We start from the raw sequence: 16,934 nt of genomic DNA, 5'->3' as shown, positions 1-16,934 counted from the left end.
AGTGGATAGTCAGAGTCTTTTTCCCAGGGTGGAAAGGGCCATCACCAGGGGGCATAATTTTAAGGTGATTGGAGGAAGGTTTCGGGGAGATGTCAGAGGTAGGTTCTTTACACAGAGTGGTGGGTGCGTGGAATGTGCTGCCAGCGGTGGTAGTAGAAGCAGATACATTCGGGGCATTTAAGCGACTCTTGGATAGGTACATGGATGATAGTAGAATGAAGGGTAGGTAGTTAGTTTGATCTTAGAGTAGGTTAAAGGTTCGGCACAACATCATGGGCCGAAGGGCCTGTAGTGTGCTGTACTGTTCTATGTTCTTTCAGCAGTGAAGTTATAAAATACTTCCACATGCAAATAGAAGTTTGGAATTTGCTTCCACAAACGGCAGTTGATTCTAGGTTAACTGTTCATTTTAAATCTGAGATTGTTGGATTGATGCTAACTAAAGGTATTAAGGGATATGGAGTAAAGGTGGGTCCCAGATTCAAAGTGCAGTCACAGATCAGCCATGATCTCACTGAATTGCAGAACAGGCTCAAGGGGCTAAATGGTCTACTCCTGTTCCTCGGCTAAAAGAACTATTTCAACTGTCAATTGGTTGAGCATTTATATAAGTTTACCCACTTGACTGAATGATATTTCTATCCCTGGAGTGAATTTATGTATATTGGTTCGGCTGTACTTACTTTTATTTATATACATACTTCAACTCAGTACACTACAGAACAATGTGCAAAAGGGTTACGTGCCCCAAACAATTCAATTACAACACAAATTGCACATTTTTAAAAAACAAAACTTTATATAGATAACCATGACTAAATGCTTGTTCTAAAAATATTTAACACTTTATCTTGCAATTTTTTTCCAGCAGATCCCGAGCTGCAATCACACTCTCCAGTTTATACTGTAGATAGCCAGCTGTAATCACTCGCTCCAGTCTATTCCGTAAATAGCCAGCTGTAATCAATCTCTCCAGTCTATACCGTAGATAGTCAGCTGTAATCACTCGCTCCAGTCTATACCGTAGATAGCCAGTTGTAATCACTCGCTCCAGTCTATACCGTAGATAGCCAGTTGTAATCACTCGCTCCAGTCTACACCGTAGATAGCCAGTTGTAATCACTCGCTCGTCTATACCGTAGATAGCCAGCTGTAATTAATCTTTCGAAGTTTTCTCAGTTCTTTTTCTTCAGATTTGGTCAGTTTAGGTAATAGCTCCTCTGATGAATATGCTTTCTTTGTTTCTTGCTCATTTTCAACGGGATTCATCTCCATGTCAGATTCATCTTCCTCTTTCTCACTCTCTATTTCCACCTCCTCTTGATCTTCTTTTGAGCTAATTTTAAAGATTGCAAAAATGCATAATCATATCAGAGGGTTAGGTAACAGATTTTTCGCCCTCAATTGAATTATTTGGGGGTAAAAACTGAACGCATTACTTCTTCAATCTCATTTGGCTAATTACTCCAAACATTTATCATTCAGAATAAAGAATTCTTCATAGTATTGGTTTAAATTTACTTTTCACTATGTCATCCTATCCTACTTTCTGGGTATATTTCAAGGCAATAATCAGGCTTTACCTTAACTTATCCCATTTAATATCACAACCACTGTTCCCCCTTAATTGCTATCTTTCAAAACAGAAAATCCTAAGATCCTCTAATCTTTGTTCATATAGGTCATAGGTGAGATCAGCATCTGGCATGAGTTCAATCAATGGAATTGCAGGTGGCAATGAAATTAATTATACGGTTGTTAAAATTGAGAGATCAATAAAAGCTGAATCAGACTTAAAACTGCACAAGTGTTGGTTGGAAAGAGTCAGTTGATGGCATTTAAGTTATCTACCCATCCACTTTCTCCTCATCCTTAAAATCTCTCGATGACTAAGCTTTTGGCTACACTTCCTAATATCGCTTTATAAGTTTAGTGCCCATTTTTGCCTGTGAAATGCCATGGCGATTTTCTAAATCGAAAAATGTTATATAAAAGCAAACTGTGGCATATTTATATACTATCACCAGAATAATGCATCAATTAAGTAGCAATTCAAGATCACAAATGTGTTCCTAATTATTAAGTGATAAGTTGTAATTAAATAATCTCTCTGAACACTGCTGCTTCATTTGAAATGTTATGCGGTTGCTGGAACGTATGTGTTAAGTTGATTATAGTGAAGCTGAGATCTTGGGCTTAATTTTGTAGTTACGGCAGGGGTCCTGATAATGGGGTGGAAAGCTGGGGGCGATCCCGCCTCAGCCATTTGCGCGATCACCAGCTGCAACTTACCTCTCTCAGGCAACTAATTAGTTGCCTTTGGGGCTGCCGTCCCTTTAAAGGATGGCCTTCCGCCTGCTCCATCGGAGGGCTGGCAGCTTGGCAGTGCCACTGGGAGTGGTGGCCACTGCTGGGACTGTGCCAAGAGGATGCCATGGGAGCAGGCCGCCCTCCCAACCAGGTAAATGGGGTGTGGGGGCGTCGGGGCCAGTCAGGCAGGCAGGCCCAGGGAATTGGGTGGAGCGCAGGTGTGTGCGTATCTGTGTTGATGAGAGAAGTGTGGAGTTTGCTGTGGGGGTGGAAGGCTGCCAGGGTGAAGGACCCATCCACTGCTGGCAAAATGCCAGTGGCAGTGAGAAAAGGCCCTTAATTGGCTAAACTGGCCTCTGGACAGGAGGGCCTTCCTCCACTTTCCCCATCAGTGGTAAAGTGACATGGCGGCGGGAGGGCGAAGGGCACCCAGCCTTGCCTTCCCTAGTCATTGTACGGTCCATCCCTAGAGGGCTGGTAAATTACAGCCCCTTATTTGGGTATGGTAACTAGAACTCAACACAATCCAGTGCACTGTAATGTTTTACATAAATATAGTCTACTTTTCTAGGTCTATATTCTAAGATTCCAGAAGCTCCTTTAATTGCTTCACTATATTGTTAGGACAGCAAAAGCACCATGTCTACTGTTACTCTTGGGTCCCTTGCAAACTCAAGAATAAGAAATGAGTGAAAATTAATAATGCCTCACATTATTTGACCTACTTAATTTACATTAGTGTTAAAACCTAATTCTGCCATTGTCAACCAAATGCATAACAATCTTTAACAAATTTTTTTCTACCTCCATTACCTCTACTGCTCTCCCTATTTTATGTTCATAGCAACATTGACAAGTTTACAGCAGTTTCAGTCTGCGACTTATTTTTATAATCAAGCTATGAACAATAGTGAGAAAGCAAGCGCAAAAGATATCGTAAGTGGGAAAACGTGATCAAACACCTAAGATTTTAGGAGGAAGATTGAAATTTTCTCTTATTTGTTCTTGATCTTTGTCACACTTTGATTTTAATTTTTACTTGGGATTGTTAATCGGCAATCAAACTGCTCCTTCTCATTTACTTCCTTCCTGCTTCTGTTCAGACTCCTGTTGCTTTCCTGCCTCTCATGAGTTTTCAGTCAGAGCAACAGTTGGCAAGTGCAGGGTTCATTTCGACTTACTGGTACTGTGTGAAGTGAAGCATCTTAAAGTTTAATGCATAATACAGTATTTAAAGGATAAGAGAAATCTAATTCTAAACAAAGTGACTAGAGAGCTATATGAGGAGCCCCATTAACTAAGAATTCTGAAAAAATAGCAAGAAAATTGACAATCTTGAAGGAGGCACCCCTGCCTTGGTGGAATCTTAATTGCATTTAAGTGAAGTCACATTTCCAAAGCCACCAATCCATTATTCTTACCTTATGCCCATCTTGGGTATCAGCAACGAGTTTACAAACATCAAACAGAGAAATGAAGCATTTGGCAGAACATGAGCTGGTGTATGAAGCATCTAGAGAAAAATAAATAGTGTTTTTAAGAAAGCTATTTGCTCACTCTGCAAAGTAGTTAGGACTCAGTATACTCAATTGCTCATCATGCAGGTACTCACCTCATTAATTGTAGCAGAACCTTCAGGCAGTGCAGTTTGTTCTGCTTGTGACCCAAAATTGGTTTGTTGTTGCCTATGTTTTCCCAGCAACACATGGAAAGGAGTCATGGGAATGTTTCCTTCTATGACCAGCTAGAAGCAAATTAAATGTCATTATAAAATTGATGATGAACATTAATTTCCCAGAAGCCATTCTTACTCGGAACAAAATAAATTTAAACAAAACACAAAGCTATTTCTATGGAGATACCAATAACAAACAAAATTCAATACAGGTCAAACAACTGTGCATCATTTATTAAAGCTTCTCAACCTACATGATTCAGAATTATTTCAGTTGATCTTTGAATTTTAATGTAAGATATCAATTGTACAGATTAACAGATTATACATGTGCCTGGAAGAGGAAAAGCTTGCAAAAACCTTGTCACACGATGTTGCTACCTTTCTAGTCAATCACCCATTAACATCCTAAATTTCAACCTCAAGTTTGCAACTGGACACACGGCAATTTCACAATTCAGATGGCATTCAGAAGCCTCTTGAGCTTTGTTCTTCTGGTGTAGGATATAATAATCTGGACTTTTTGAAAATCATGTTCCACTTGCATAAGTTCAACAATAAACTTCTTTCATCTGATATAATGTATGATTCATACAAAAGGAAAACATTATTTCCTCTGGCCACATTATCTTTGTACTAGTCAATATACAAGTACCTGCTTGCTGGATGTCAACTTTTCTTCTTCTGCTTTTGTGCTGAAGGTCTTCAGGTTCTATAAGTAAAAAAATGCATACCAATTTATTAAATGCTTAATAAGTTAGCAGTAAACATCTAGTTACTTCACTAGTTTGTAATTCCACTATTTAAATTTGCTTTACCTGTGAAGCTGTGAGGAAGTAGAGCTGGGATCTGGCTAGCCACTGGCTGCTGTCAGAATTGTAGTCCTCGGGAAATTCTCTGGGAACAAAGAGGGCCCACTGGACTCGATCATAACATACATTCTTCTGCATGTACAAGGGCCGTGGCTCATTAGGCTTAAAAACAAACACTAAAGCAAAAAAAGACATTAATGATAAACATTGGAGGGACTTAAATTCTGAAAGGTTAAGGAAAACATATGGAATATGAAAAGTGGACAACTTCAAAAAAAAGGGTATAATTCCACTTGTCATAAAATGAATGGTTGTAAAACCATAAGAAAATGGGAGCAAAGTAGAATTTCTACTCTAATATGTTTAATATGCTGTGCAATGATTAAAACATCAAGGAATTCCAACAACTAAAGTTGTTAAATACAGATAAGGCATTTCTATATGAAAGCACTTTTAATTACAGATGTAATGAATAATTGTGATTTTATAAAAAGTACTTTAAGACTTAAATGAGATACCTTTTGAAACAATTTCACAAACCTATTTTATAAAAATATTGCAGACTATGAGACATTGAACAAATTACATAATTTTCATGAGCATTTGCGCAGCATTATTCTAAGGTGTATTTGATAATTCTCTTAGGTAAAATTTAGAATGGCGTAGACATCTCAGCAGTTAATATAGTAGCGTTTATTTGAGGAGATTTTAAGGTTTGATTGTTCCTCTGCACAAACTGGAGAAAAGTGCATCATGCACACAGAACAGCAAATATGGTGAAAAGCTGATTTTGTATGAAACACCTTTTGCTGTGGCTTTCTAGAAACATTTCTTCAAATTCAAAGGTCATAGCAATGCAACAGAACATCAATGGACCATGCAGAAGATCAGTAGAAAGAACTAGAGCCAGAAACTGGAAGATTTATCATGCTGCCTTTTCTCTTCTATGACCTCACCACAGAATTCTGTGGACATGGTTCATGTGTCAGCATCAGCTGACAACTCTATAACTGACAAGAGTGACCGACTTCCCCAATTTCTGCCAAGTCTCTAGGTGGAGTGCCCATGACAGGAGAGGGAAAGAAATATGTCTACCATGGTCACATCTCTAGTCCATTCTCACAGACATGATATCACAAATCACAAAGTTATCTACAGCTGACTGCCAAAGGCAGAGGGCTGGTGCTTTTCAATCTGACTGCTCATGAATGAAGATGGAAAAATAATCGCAAATAAAGCGACAATTAAATAAAAATTGAAAAGAAAATAATGCAGTACCAAGCACATATTTCACAAAGTTCTCAAAGGACAGCTCTGGGAATTACTTTTTTTGTTTGAAGAGTTTGCACTTTCAACCATACAGAGACAGAGCTAGAGATTAGCTGTAAATTAAATCGACAATATAATTTCTGGAACATTTTTTTATGGAACGTAAACAACTGGAAAAGGTAATGTAATCAGATATATATCAAATTTACAATCTGTTCATGCACTAAAGAAAATGAAATTTCTTAATCTACTTGAATGAAAAAAAAATCAGAAATATATTGCCATTGAATGCAGCAATTGTACTAGCACGTCTGACATCTGTGGAGAGAAGCACAGTTAATGTTTCTGATCCTGAAACGTTAACTTTGCTTCTCTCCATAGATGCTGCCAGACCTGCTGCGTATTTCCAGCTGTTTTTATTTCATATTTCCAGCATCTTGCCTTTATTGTACTTACAGTCTGTAACCCGAGAAAATTCAGTAAAAGCAGCAACATTCTCAGAGAGAGGGTCAACTTGCAATACCATTACATTCAGACGTGTGCTCCATTCCACTGCAAAAAAATAGTAGAAACTTGAGAGCTGTAAACATGATTACAGAATCTCACAGTATTCTGTTGAAAAGATTTAATACTCACAGGTACAACTTAAAAGGTTCCAACAGCACAGAAATCCATTTTCAGTTGTACCAATGAGGTATTTGGAACAACTCAGTCTTCCAAAGGCAAGGTCCCTGAAAGATTAAAGTGAAATGTTGAATTCTTCAAAATAATGTTGACATAATACAACTGATCAAATGTTATTTGCCATAATCATCAAAAACTGTTAGGGAAAACACAATTCTGAAATGGACTGTTTGTGAAGAAAGTGGCACTGTGCCATAAATGTTTGGAAACTACATTCCTCACAGGTAACTAAAGCTTTCTAGAACAGAAGTATTCATACCTAACTCAGTTACTTAATGTAAAATACGAAATATAGAAAGTACCTAAGAATCCATTTCCACAATTGTTCAACTGTATCTTTTCGTGCATGTTCTCAAGGATCAAAAATTAATTCTGAGGACTACAGGTCCAGCATATATTTCAATGCCAATGGTCCAGAATGTCAAAACACTGGGTGGAATTTCCCTGGCTCCATGATGGCAGGCTGGTAGGGTGTGGGGATATTGGCCGGAAAATAGGGGGGGGGGGGGGGGAGCTGCACTGTGGTAGCTCTCCAATGCATTCCCGCCACCAGGGAACTTTCTCGGGCAACCTGGCAACCATGGAGGTGGGTAGCCAATTAACATAGTTAAGAACCCAATTAGGAGCAATGTTTTGGCCTCGCTGGCAGTGTGGCCCCAACTGCAAGCAGAGGCTGCCTGTTCAATGGAGACAGCCTCCCTATGACAGGCCGGGGAGCCATCAGAAGCAGAGGCTCCATACTGCAAAGAGGAGGCTGCATTAATGAAAGGCTGCAATCGCTGGCCGAGACCAATCCGGTGGAGGGGTGCCCACTCCAGCTTGTCTAGATTTTGGTTATTTGTTGATGTGCAGGCTTGCCAGAGTGTGTTGATGTTGAGATGCCTTTGCGGTCTCCAACCTACCACATCAGTGCCCACCTCTCTCGGTGGTGCTGCCAAGGCTCTAGAGCTGCCAGCCCCGATTGGGCCAGCAGCATCGGGAGCCTGCACACCAAGCTCAGAGGCAGACATTTAGCAGGCGGTCTCTGGGAAGATTGCTCCGACAGTCTTGCTGCCAGAAAGAACGGGTTTGGGATCCCCATTTGGTCTCGATGCCAGGGTCCCAAAGGCCGCAGCTAAATCCAGCCCATTGTTTTTATTCTCTGTGGCTATCTGAACCAAAGATTCTCTTCACTTTGCATGTCAATTTGCCTTTCACCATAATAAAAGCTCATTACACGTAACAACCAGAGGGATCCTACTACTAGGTGGCATTGTCAGGGTAAACTGAGGTTTTGCAGAGTCGCCAAGTGGCTGCAAATTGGGTTATATAATACTTTTCAACAATGTAGATAAATGCCAATTCCCCAAAGAGCAAAATATTCCTTCCAAAATTAGAGCCAAAAGGACAAATATACTTTTAACAGCAATGATTTTAGCAGCAGAAGTAATCATGTAGCCAGTTTGCAAACAATTCTTGGAGGTCTCACCGTATTTTGCCAGGTGGGTGGCAGAAGGTGCATTTCAGATCCCAAGTGTCTGGATCCCATAGAGTAACAATCTGTTCAAAGCTGACAGCAAGCAGGGAACCATCTTCAGAGAAACCACAATTTGTAGCCTGGAGTTGATGGTATGTTCCCACAAAATCACAGCTCCAGCATACACTCTTCCCTGGAAATTAATTAAAAGATAGAGAGCACAGTACATAAACAGCAAAGCGCAGAAAGGCTGCAAACTTTGTAACTGCTCTGATTAATTATATGAAGCCTTGCACTGGTAAATTTTAAGTAATTTATTTCAAATGGTTTCAAGAAACTTTATACAAAATAGAAGTGTAATTTGATATCAACAGAACATCACTTTTCTTAAGGAGTAACAATGAGATACAAGATTTTTAACATTAGTACATCACTATCCCTCCCCGTGATCAGCAAACATGCAATGAAATAGGAGTAGGTGGGCTAGGTTAAGTCATTTGGGTCAGCCAGTCAGGTACAAAAATAAAAGTCATGACATGTCAGGGTATTCCAGTTTCCATTTAAAGAATTTTCCAATGATTGTGAGGAATTGGCAGCCAATTTGTTAGAACCATGTACAGTATGATTCAGTATCTCCAAACGAGAACCTATGCAACAGCACCTTCTACTGTTGAATCTCCTGTATTTTCAAAGTGCTCCTAGAATAGAATATTACTTAGTAATCCTATTGTTCTCAAGTTAGGCCAAAACCTATCCAAATTTCTGTTCTAAGCAGTTGTAATGCTGAGCATTATCTTTACTTATCATTTTAAATAAAGGAGACTCGCAATTATAATCAATTTGCCTCAATGTATAACTGATGTAACCATTTGCTAGAGGTTTACTAGTTTATAGCCACTCAAGAACATGAACATTATACACAGCTTACACACTTATACACAGATCCACACACTTAAAATGACAACTGTTCATGTGAATTGTACATACAAGTAAGATGGCTTTACATTTAGTTCTCTTTTACACGTGTTTCAAATTTTAAAATAGCTGGTCAAAGATAGTCTAAGAACAAATATTTGCACAAAGCATCCCTTTCGTAAACATGGTGGCCCAAATCCTCGTTACTCTCTAAAATAAGCAATGTTTAAAATTCATTGCTCTCATTTACAACATTGCGATTTATTGCTTTTTCCCTCTATTCCCAATGTCAGTGATTAATGCACAGAAGGAGGCTCTGCAGCCCATCAAGTCCATGAAATCTCTGTATAGATCGATCTAGTCAGTCCTATTCTCCTGCTCTATCCTTGTTACCCTGCTAGTTTATTTCCCTCAAGCGCCTATCCAATTTCCTTTTGAAATCAATCATCTCCACTTCCACCATCCTTGCACGCAGAGACCTCCCGGTCATTACTGCCCACAGTATAAAAGTTTTTTCTCACATCCCTCCCATATCTCTTGCCCAAAACCTTAAATCGGTGTCCCCCAGTCCTTGTACCATCAGCTAATGGGAACAGCTTTTCTTTGTCTACCTTATCTAAACAGGTCATAATCTTCTACACCACTATCAAATCTCCCCTCTGTTCTCCTTTGCAGCAAGGAGAACAAACAACTCCAGTTTCTCCAACCTAACCTTGTAACTAAAATCCCTTATCCCTGGAACCATTCTGGTAAATCACCTCTGCACCCTTTAAGGCCCTTTACATCTTTCCTAACATGTGACAACCAGAACTGCAATTCTCTAGTGTGGACCAACGTGAGCTTTATACAGGTTCGGCACAACTTCCCCACTTTTCTACTCAATACCTCTAGTTACGAAGCCCAAGATCCCATATGCTTTGCTAATAACTCTCTCAATATGACCTGCCACCTTAAAAGATCTTTGCACATGAATCCCCGTTCCCTCTGTCATCCACACTCTTTAGAACTGCATCACAAAGCATGCATTGCTCCTCCCCAAAATGCATTAACCCTAACCCTCACACTTCTCTGTATTAAGTTCCTTCTGCCACTTGTCATGACAACAAACTTCACAATACCAAAAAGAGTTTCTGAAGAGGAGCTTAGGAGAATTTTCTCAATTACAATGTTTCTGGTCTAACAAGGACGGAGGCATTATTGGAACTGGTTCTGGTGAAGAGATGGGTCAATTGGATCAAGTGACAGTAGGGGAACATTTTGGGGACTGCGATCATAGTATCATAAGGTTTAGGTCAGCTATGGAAAAGGACAAGAAGCAATCCTGAGTAAAAACGATTAATTGGGAGAGGGCCAATTTCAATGGGGAGAGAAGGGATCTGGCCCAAGTAAACTGGAATCAAAGATTGCCAGGCAAAACTGTAATGAAATAATGGATGTCTTTTAAAGGGGATATAGTTCGGGTACAATTGAGATACATTCCCACGAGAGAGAAAGGTAGGACAAACAAAGACAGAGCACCCTGGATGATGAAAGAGGAGAGTAAGATGAAGCAGAAAATGTATGACAGATGTCAGGTTGATCATACAAATGAGAACTAGGTTGAAGATAGAAAGTTCAGAGGTGAAGCGAAAAAGGAAATAACAGCAGAATATAAGAGACTGGCAGATAACATAAAAGGGAATCCAAAAGTCTTCTAGAGGCATATAAATAGTAAAAACATGATAAGAGGAGTGTGGCCAATTCGGGACCTAAAAGGGGATTTATGCATGGAGGCAGGCAGCATGGATGAGGTCCTGAATGAGTACTTTGCATCTGTCTTTACCAAGGAACAAGAAGCGGCCAAAGTATTGGTGAAAGAGGAGGTAGTTGAGATGCTGGACAGGCTAAAAATTATTTTTTTTTTTATTCGTTCAGGGTATGTGGGCATCGCTGGCTATGCTAGCATTTATTGTCCATCCCTAATTGCCCTCGAGAAGATGGTGGTGCCTTCTTGAACCACTGCAGTTCTTGGATGTAGGTACACCCAGAGTGCTGTTAGGAAGGGAGGTCCAGGATTTTGACCCAGCGACAGTGAAGGAATGGCGGTATAGTTCCAAGTCAGGATGGTGTGGCGCGTGGAGGGGAACATGCAGGTGGTGGTGTTCCCATGCATTTGCTGCCCTTATCCTTCTCGGTGTTAGAGGTCGTAGGTTTGGAAGTTGCTGTCGAAGGAACCTTGGTGAGTTGCTGCAGTGCATCTTGTAGATGTTGCACACTGCTGCCACTGTGCATTGGTGGTGGAGGGAGTTAATGTTGAAGGTGGTGGATGGGGCGCCAATCAAGCGAGCTGCTTTGTGCTGGATGGTGTCGAGCTGCTTGAGTGCTGTTGGAGCTGCACCCATCCAGGCAAGTGGAGAGTATTCCATTACACTCCTGACTGCTGCCTTGTATATGGTGGACAGGCACTGAGCAGTCAGGTGAGTTACTTGCCACAGAATAGCCAGCCTCTGACTTGCTCTTGTAGCCACAGCATTTATGTGGCTGGTCCTTTTTGTTTTCTGTCAATGGTGACCCCCAGGATATTGATAGTGGGGGATTCAGTGATGGTAATACCACAATGTCATGGGGAGTTAGTTAGATTCTCTCTTGTTTGAGATAGTCATTGCCTGGCACTTGTGTGGCATGAATGTTACTTGCCACTTATCAGCCCAAACCTGGATGCTGTCCAGGTCTTGCTACAGATGGACATGGATTACTTCAGTATCTGAGTCGTCGCGAATGGTGCTGAACATTGTGTAATCAGTGAACACGCCCACTTCTGACCTTCTGATGGAGGAAAGGTCATTGATGGTGCAGCTGAAGATGACTGGGGCTAGGACACTACCCTGAGGAACTCCTGCAGTATTTTCTGGGACTGATGATTGACCTCCAACAACTACAACCATCTTCCTTTGTGCTAGGTATGACTCCAGCCAGTGGAGAGTTTTCCCCCCGATTCCCATTGACTCCAGTTTTTCTAGGGCTCCTTGATGCCACAATCAAATGCTGCCTTGATGTTAAGGACAGTCACGCTCATCTCATCTCCGAATTCAGCTCTTTTATCCATGTTTGAACCAAGGTTGTAATGAGGACAGGAGCTGAGTGGCCCTGGCAGAACCCAAACTGAGCGTCAACGAGCAGGTTATTGCTAAGCAAGTGCCGCTTGATAACACGGTCAATGATATTTTCCATCACTTTGCTGATAATTGGGAGTAGACGGATAAGGCGGTAATTGGCCGGGTTGAATTTTCCCTGCTTCTTGTGCACAGGACATACCTGGGCAATTTTCCACAGTTGGGATGGGGCCAGTGTTGTAGCTGTACTGGAACAGCTTGGCTAGGGGCGCAGCTGGTTGTGCAACACGTCTTCAGTACTATTGCCGGAATGTTGTCAGGGCCCATAGCCTTTGCAGTATCCAGTGCCTTCAGCCATTTTTTGATATAATGTGCAGTGAATCGGATTAGCTGAAGACTGGTACCTGTGATGCTGAGGATGGCTCATCCACTCAGCACTTCTGGCTGAAGATGGATGCAAATGCTTCAGCCTTATCTTTTGCACTGATATGCTGGGCTCCCCCATCATTGAGGCTGGGGATGTTTACGGAGTCTCCTCCTCCAGTCAGTTAATTGTCCACCACCATTCACAACTGGATGTGGCAGGCCTGTAAAGCTGAGACCCGATCCATTGGTTGTGGGATTGCTTAGCCCGGTCTACTGCATGCTGCTTCTGCTGTTTGGCATGCAAGTAGTCCTGTGTTGTCGTTCACCAGACTGACACCTCATTTTTATGTATGCCTGGCGCTGTTCCTGGCATGCCCTCCTGCAGTCTTCGTTGAACCAGGGTTGGTCCCCTGGCTTGATGGTATTGGTAAAGTGGGGAATATGCCACGACATAAGATTACAGATTGATTGAGGTGGTATTATATAGGCTGGCTGTACTTCATGTTGATTAGTCACCAAGAGTGGATCAGATGCCTCTGAGGATACTCAGGGAAGTAAGGGTGGAAATTGCATAGGCACTAACCAGACATAACCTTCCACTCCTCCTTACATACAGGGGTGGTGCCAGAGGACTTGAGAATTGCAAATATCACACCCTTATTCAGATAAAAGGGCGCAAGGATAAGCCCAGCAACTACAGGCCAATCGGTTTAACTTCGGTGTTGGGAAAGCTTTTATAATCCATAAACCGGGACAAAATTAACAGTCACTTGGACAAATGTAGATTAAGTAAAGCCAGCACGATTTCTTACGGGCAAATTGTGTTTAATTAACTTGATTGAGTTTTTTGATGAGTTAACAGAGAGGGCTGATGAACATAATGTGGTCAATGTGGTATACATGGACTTACAAAAAGAGTTTGATAAAATGCCACATGACAAAATTGTCTGAAAAATTCAAGCCCATGGAATAAAAGGGACAGTGACAGCATGGATACGAAGTTGTCAACATGATATGAAACAGACAGTAATGTAAAGGATTGTTTTTCAGACTGGAGGAAGGTATATAGTAGGGTTCCCAAAGGTTGGTCATCGGACTACTGCATTTCTTGATCTACATTAATGACCTAGACTTGGGTGGACAGGGCACAACAAAATTTGTGGTTGACATAAAATTTTGAAGTAGTGTGAACTGTGAAGAGGAGAGTGATAGACTTCAAGAGGACATAGACTGACTGGTGGAATGGGAGACACACGATAGATGAAATTTAATGCAGAGAAGTGTGAAATGATATATTTTGGTAGGAAGAAAGAGGAGAGGCATTATAAAATAAAGGATCTAATTCTAAAGGGAGTGCAGAAGCAGACAGGGCTGGGGGTATATGTGCATAAATTGTTGAACGGGGCAGGAAATGTATGAGAAAGCAGTTAATAAGGCATACAGGATTCTGTGCTTTATAATTAGAGGCATAGAGTACAAAAGCAAGGAAGTTATGGTGAACAATTTTAAAACACTAATGTGACCCCAAATGGGGTATTGAACCCAATTTTGGGTACCACACTTTAGGAACAATGTGAAAGCATTAGATAGGGTGCAGAAAAGATTTACGAGAATGGTTCTCGGATGAGGGACTTCAGTTACGTGGATAGATTGGAGAAACTGGAGCTGTTCTCCTTAGAGAAGGCTGAGTGGAGATTTAACAGAGGTGTTCACAATCATGAGGGGTCTGGACAGAGCAGATACGGATAAACTGCTACCATTGGCAGTAGGGTCGAAAACCAGAGGACACTGATTTAAGATGTGTGGCAAACAAACCAAAGGCGACATGAGGAAAACCGTTTTTACGGAGCAAGTGGTTAGGATCTGGAATGAGCTGACAGTGCGTGGTGGAGGCAGATTCAATTGTGACTTTCAAAGGGAATTGGATAATTATCTGAATAGATATACAGGCTACAGGATTAGGGCAGAATGGGACTAGCTGAGAGCTCTTGCTGAGAGCTGGCATGGATACGATGGGCCAAATGGCCTCCCGCTATGCTGTAACCATTCTGTGATCCTATGAAACAGGGAAAGAGAGAGCCATAAAAGAGAAAACAGACACTAACAATATACAAATGGCCCCCTTTTATATTTTAGAATTTCATTCAATTCCCTTCAATTGTTGATTCAGGACACTGCTCAGTTTATAATTTACAAAAATGAATAGGACTTGTCTCAAAGGGCTGCTTAAAAATGGCTAAGTACTTACTGTATATATCAGAATCATCTCTAAGAATCCAGACTTTAAAGTGGCAGTCCAAGCCAGCTGTTACCAAAGTAGGTGGCCCACTTCTGGAACCATTCAAATGTTGGAAGCAAAGGGCTGAAATATGGCTCTCATGTGGTGTATTTATTGTGGTATTGAGGACAAAACTATCAGAAGGAAAGGAATTTATTAATTAAATTCAAGTTATACAACAAATCAAATTTGATACACCTCAATTTATTGCAATGCTACCTTATGAAAGATATTCTGTGGATGTTAATACTACTTTCAATCTCATTAATATTTCATTTTAAATAAAGTAGAAATGACATAACACACGTGAAGGCTAGCTGTAGCATACATGACTCTAGGGAAGTCATAGGAATCAATGAAGGAGCACCTTCAGACTGCTTCATCTACAGCAATTGTCAAACAAGTTTCTTTCCATAGTGTTAAATAATGAGATCAGTTGTAAAAAAAATCCCCCCTCATATTTAATGGTTTGGATTTTAAATTGAATAGGTGTTTATTAATTATGAATCTTCACAACATGGGGGGCTATACTGGGTGGTGTAGCACTTTTTTTTTTTTAAAAAGGCGCTGCACGGTCAAATAAGAGTCAAATGGGGTCCGACATGTATGTACACACTTCTGACTGCACTACATCTTGGTCAAGGGGTTTGGACACACCGCTGGCAGCATGCAGAACATCGCTGATTTGAAGCCATCGCTGACATTTTGCAACTCCAGTCTCCAGCCAATCTCGCACAGCTGAATGTGATGTTAAACAGAATGAAGGACCTCACACTAGCACTATTATGAAAGGATCATGAAGTACTTCAGGTTAGTTGCTGGGGCAATTGTACACCTTTTTGGAGGTTTCCTATACTTTGTTCTCTCGCATGTTCAGCCATTCAATATTGCAGTTTACAAAGGGCTCCCATTACCTTTTGCAGCCACAATGCACCTCCCCGTTAAGAGGTGCAAATGGCCTTTAAGTAGTGACATCAGGTTCCCAGCTGAAGCGTGCAGTCAACAAACAGCACAGGTAGAACTGACACACAATTGCTGCCTGCTATGCAATGAACGGGTGCAAGCTAATCACATACTAACACCCCCACACCCCTTTTCTGGGGTTAGTTAATTTAACCATCATAGTCCATAATGCAGCTTTCCAATTTACTGCAAAACTATACAGGACAAATAAGATTGCACTTTAAGTAAATAATGCTAGCGTTATTGAACAAAAGTACCACTCCTAACAATGAACCCTAAAAGCTAACAGCCTCTATGGTACGTAAAAGTTTCACGGTCTACTTTTCACATCAAAAAAAAAGTAACAAGTGATTCATATAGCTTTAGCAATGGAAAAAATATTTGACATTTATATTCTACCGCTCAGGTAAAATTTTAGAAAGCCAGTAAAACACTTGCATGATTAAAATACTTTAAACAAAAAATACAAGAGGTCCATTGTTCTAAATCTAGTTTCAGTGGCTCCATTTATGATTCAAAAACAGGTTAGTTAATGTATTTGTTTTGTACATTGTATTGTGAAACCTCACCTCTGCTTTTCCTCATCATAAGCCCAAAGTTTCATCTGGAGCTCAAGGTCAGGTGCTTCGTCCTTCCTTTCTTCGACAGTTGCTAACCATCTTCCTTGAAAGTCAAAGACTGCCTTGACCACCTCAGTCTGGTTTAGTCCTGATTGGTGGATATACTCCTGTTGTACTATATCTAGCTGTGAAATAAAGCAAAACACAATTAATTCACCTGTTCCTAAATGTTATCAAATTAATCACAGCTACTATTTTTATATTTAGAAAATGCCTAAGAATACTGCCTGTTAACACAGAACAACCCTCAGAAATGCACCAATTTACTCAAGTGCTTAACCTGCTTGAAGTATATGGAACACAAAGATTTGATCAATACACCAATATCGCTGGATTGAAACTATTGCGGATATGGTTTTTGCTTTTAATCAGCAGTTAGAAAGACATGTTTGAAATGACTTTGATTGAACAGAATGATTTGGATTCAATAGAGCAAATTACTTAATGTTAAAGGATAAGTTACATGGCACATTCAAGTTATTTTGTTCAGCACA

The 16,934-nt window shown here is 40.6% G+C and overlaps 1 protein-coding gene across 1 annotated transcript in view; it reads right to left on the bottom strand.

Annotated features, from left to right (window-relative positions):
- Positions 1-668: 668 nt before the first annotated feature.
- Positions 669-16,934, bottom strand: part of wdr75 (WD repeat domain 75) — a 47,780-nt gene continuing 31,514 nt past the window's right edge. The window contains exons 12-21 of the mRNA XM_068035608.1: positions 16,390-16,565; positions 14,828-14,991; positions 8,219-8,399; positions 6,703-6,797; positions 6,523-6,618; positions 4,804-4,973; positions 4,641-4,697; positions 3,923-4,054; positions 3,732-3,823; positions 669-1,336 (exon numbers count right to left, since the gene is read on the bottom strand). Coding sequence (XP_067891709.1) covers positions 1,132-1,336; positions 3,732-3,823; positions 3,923-4,054; positions 4,641-4,697; positions 4,804-4,973; positions 6,523-6,618; positions 6,703-6,797; positions 8,219-8,399; positions 14,828-14,991; positions 16,390-16,565 — 1,368 coding nt within the window. The 3' untranslated portion in view covers positions 669-1,131. The remainder of the gene's footprint in view (positions 1,337-3,731; positions 3,824-3,922; positions 4,055-4,640; positions 4,698-4,803; positions 4,974-6,522; positions 6,619-6,702; positions 6,798-8,218; positions 8,400-14,827; positions 14,992-16,389; positions 16,566-16,934) is intronic.

Source organism: Heterodontus francisci, chromosome 7 (assembly GCF_036365525.1).
Source record: "Heterodontus francisci isolate sHetFra1 chromosome 7, sHetFra1.hap1, whole genome shotgun sequence".
In the NCBI taxonomy this organism is placed as follows: domain Eukaryota; kingdom Metazoa; phylum Chordata; class Chondrichthyes; order Heterodontiformes; family Heterodontidae; genus Heterodontus; species Heterodontus francisci.
Note: the sequence above shows the minus strand (reverse complement) of the source record. Positions and strands in the feature narration are given on the sequence as shown.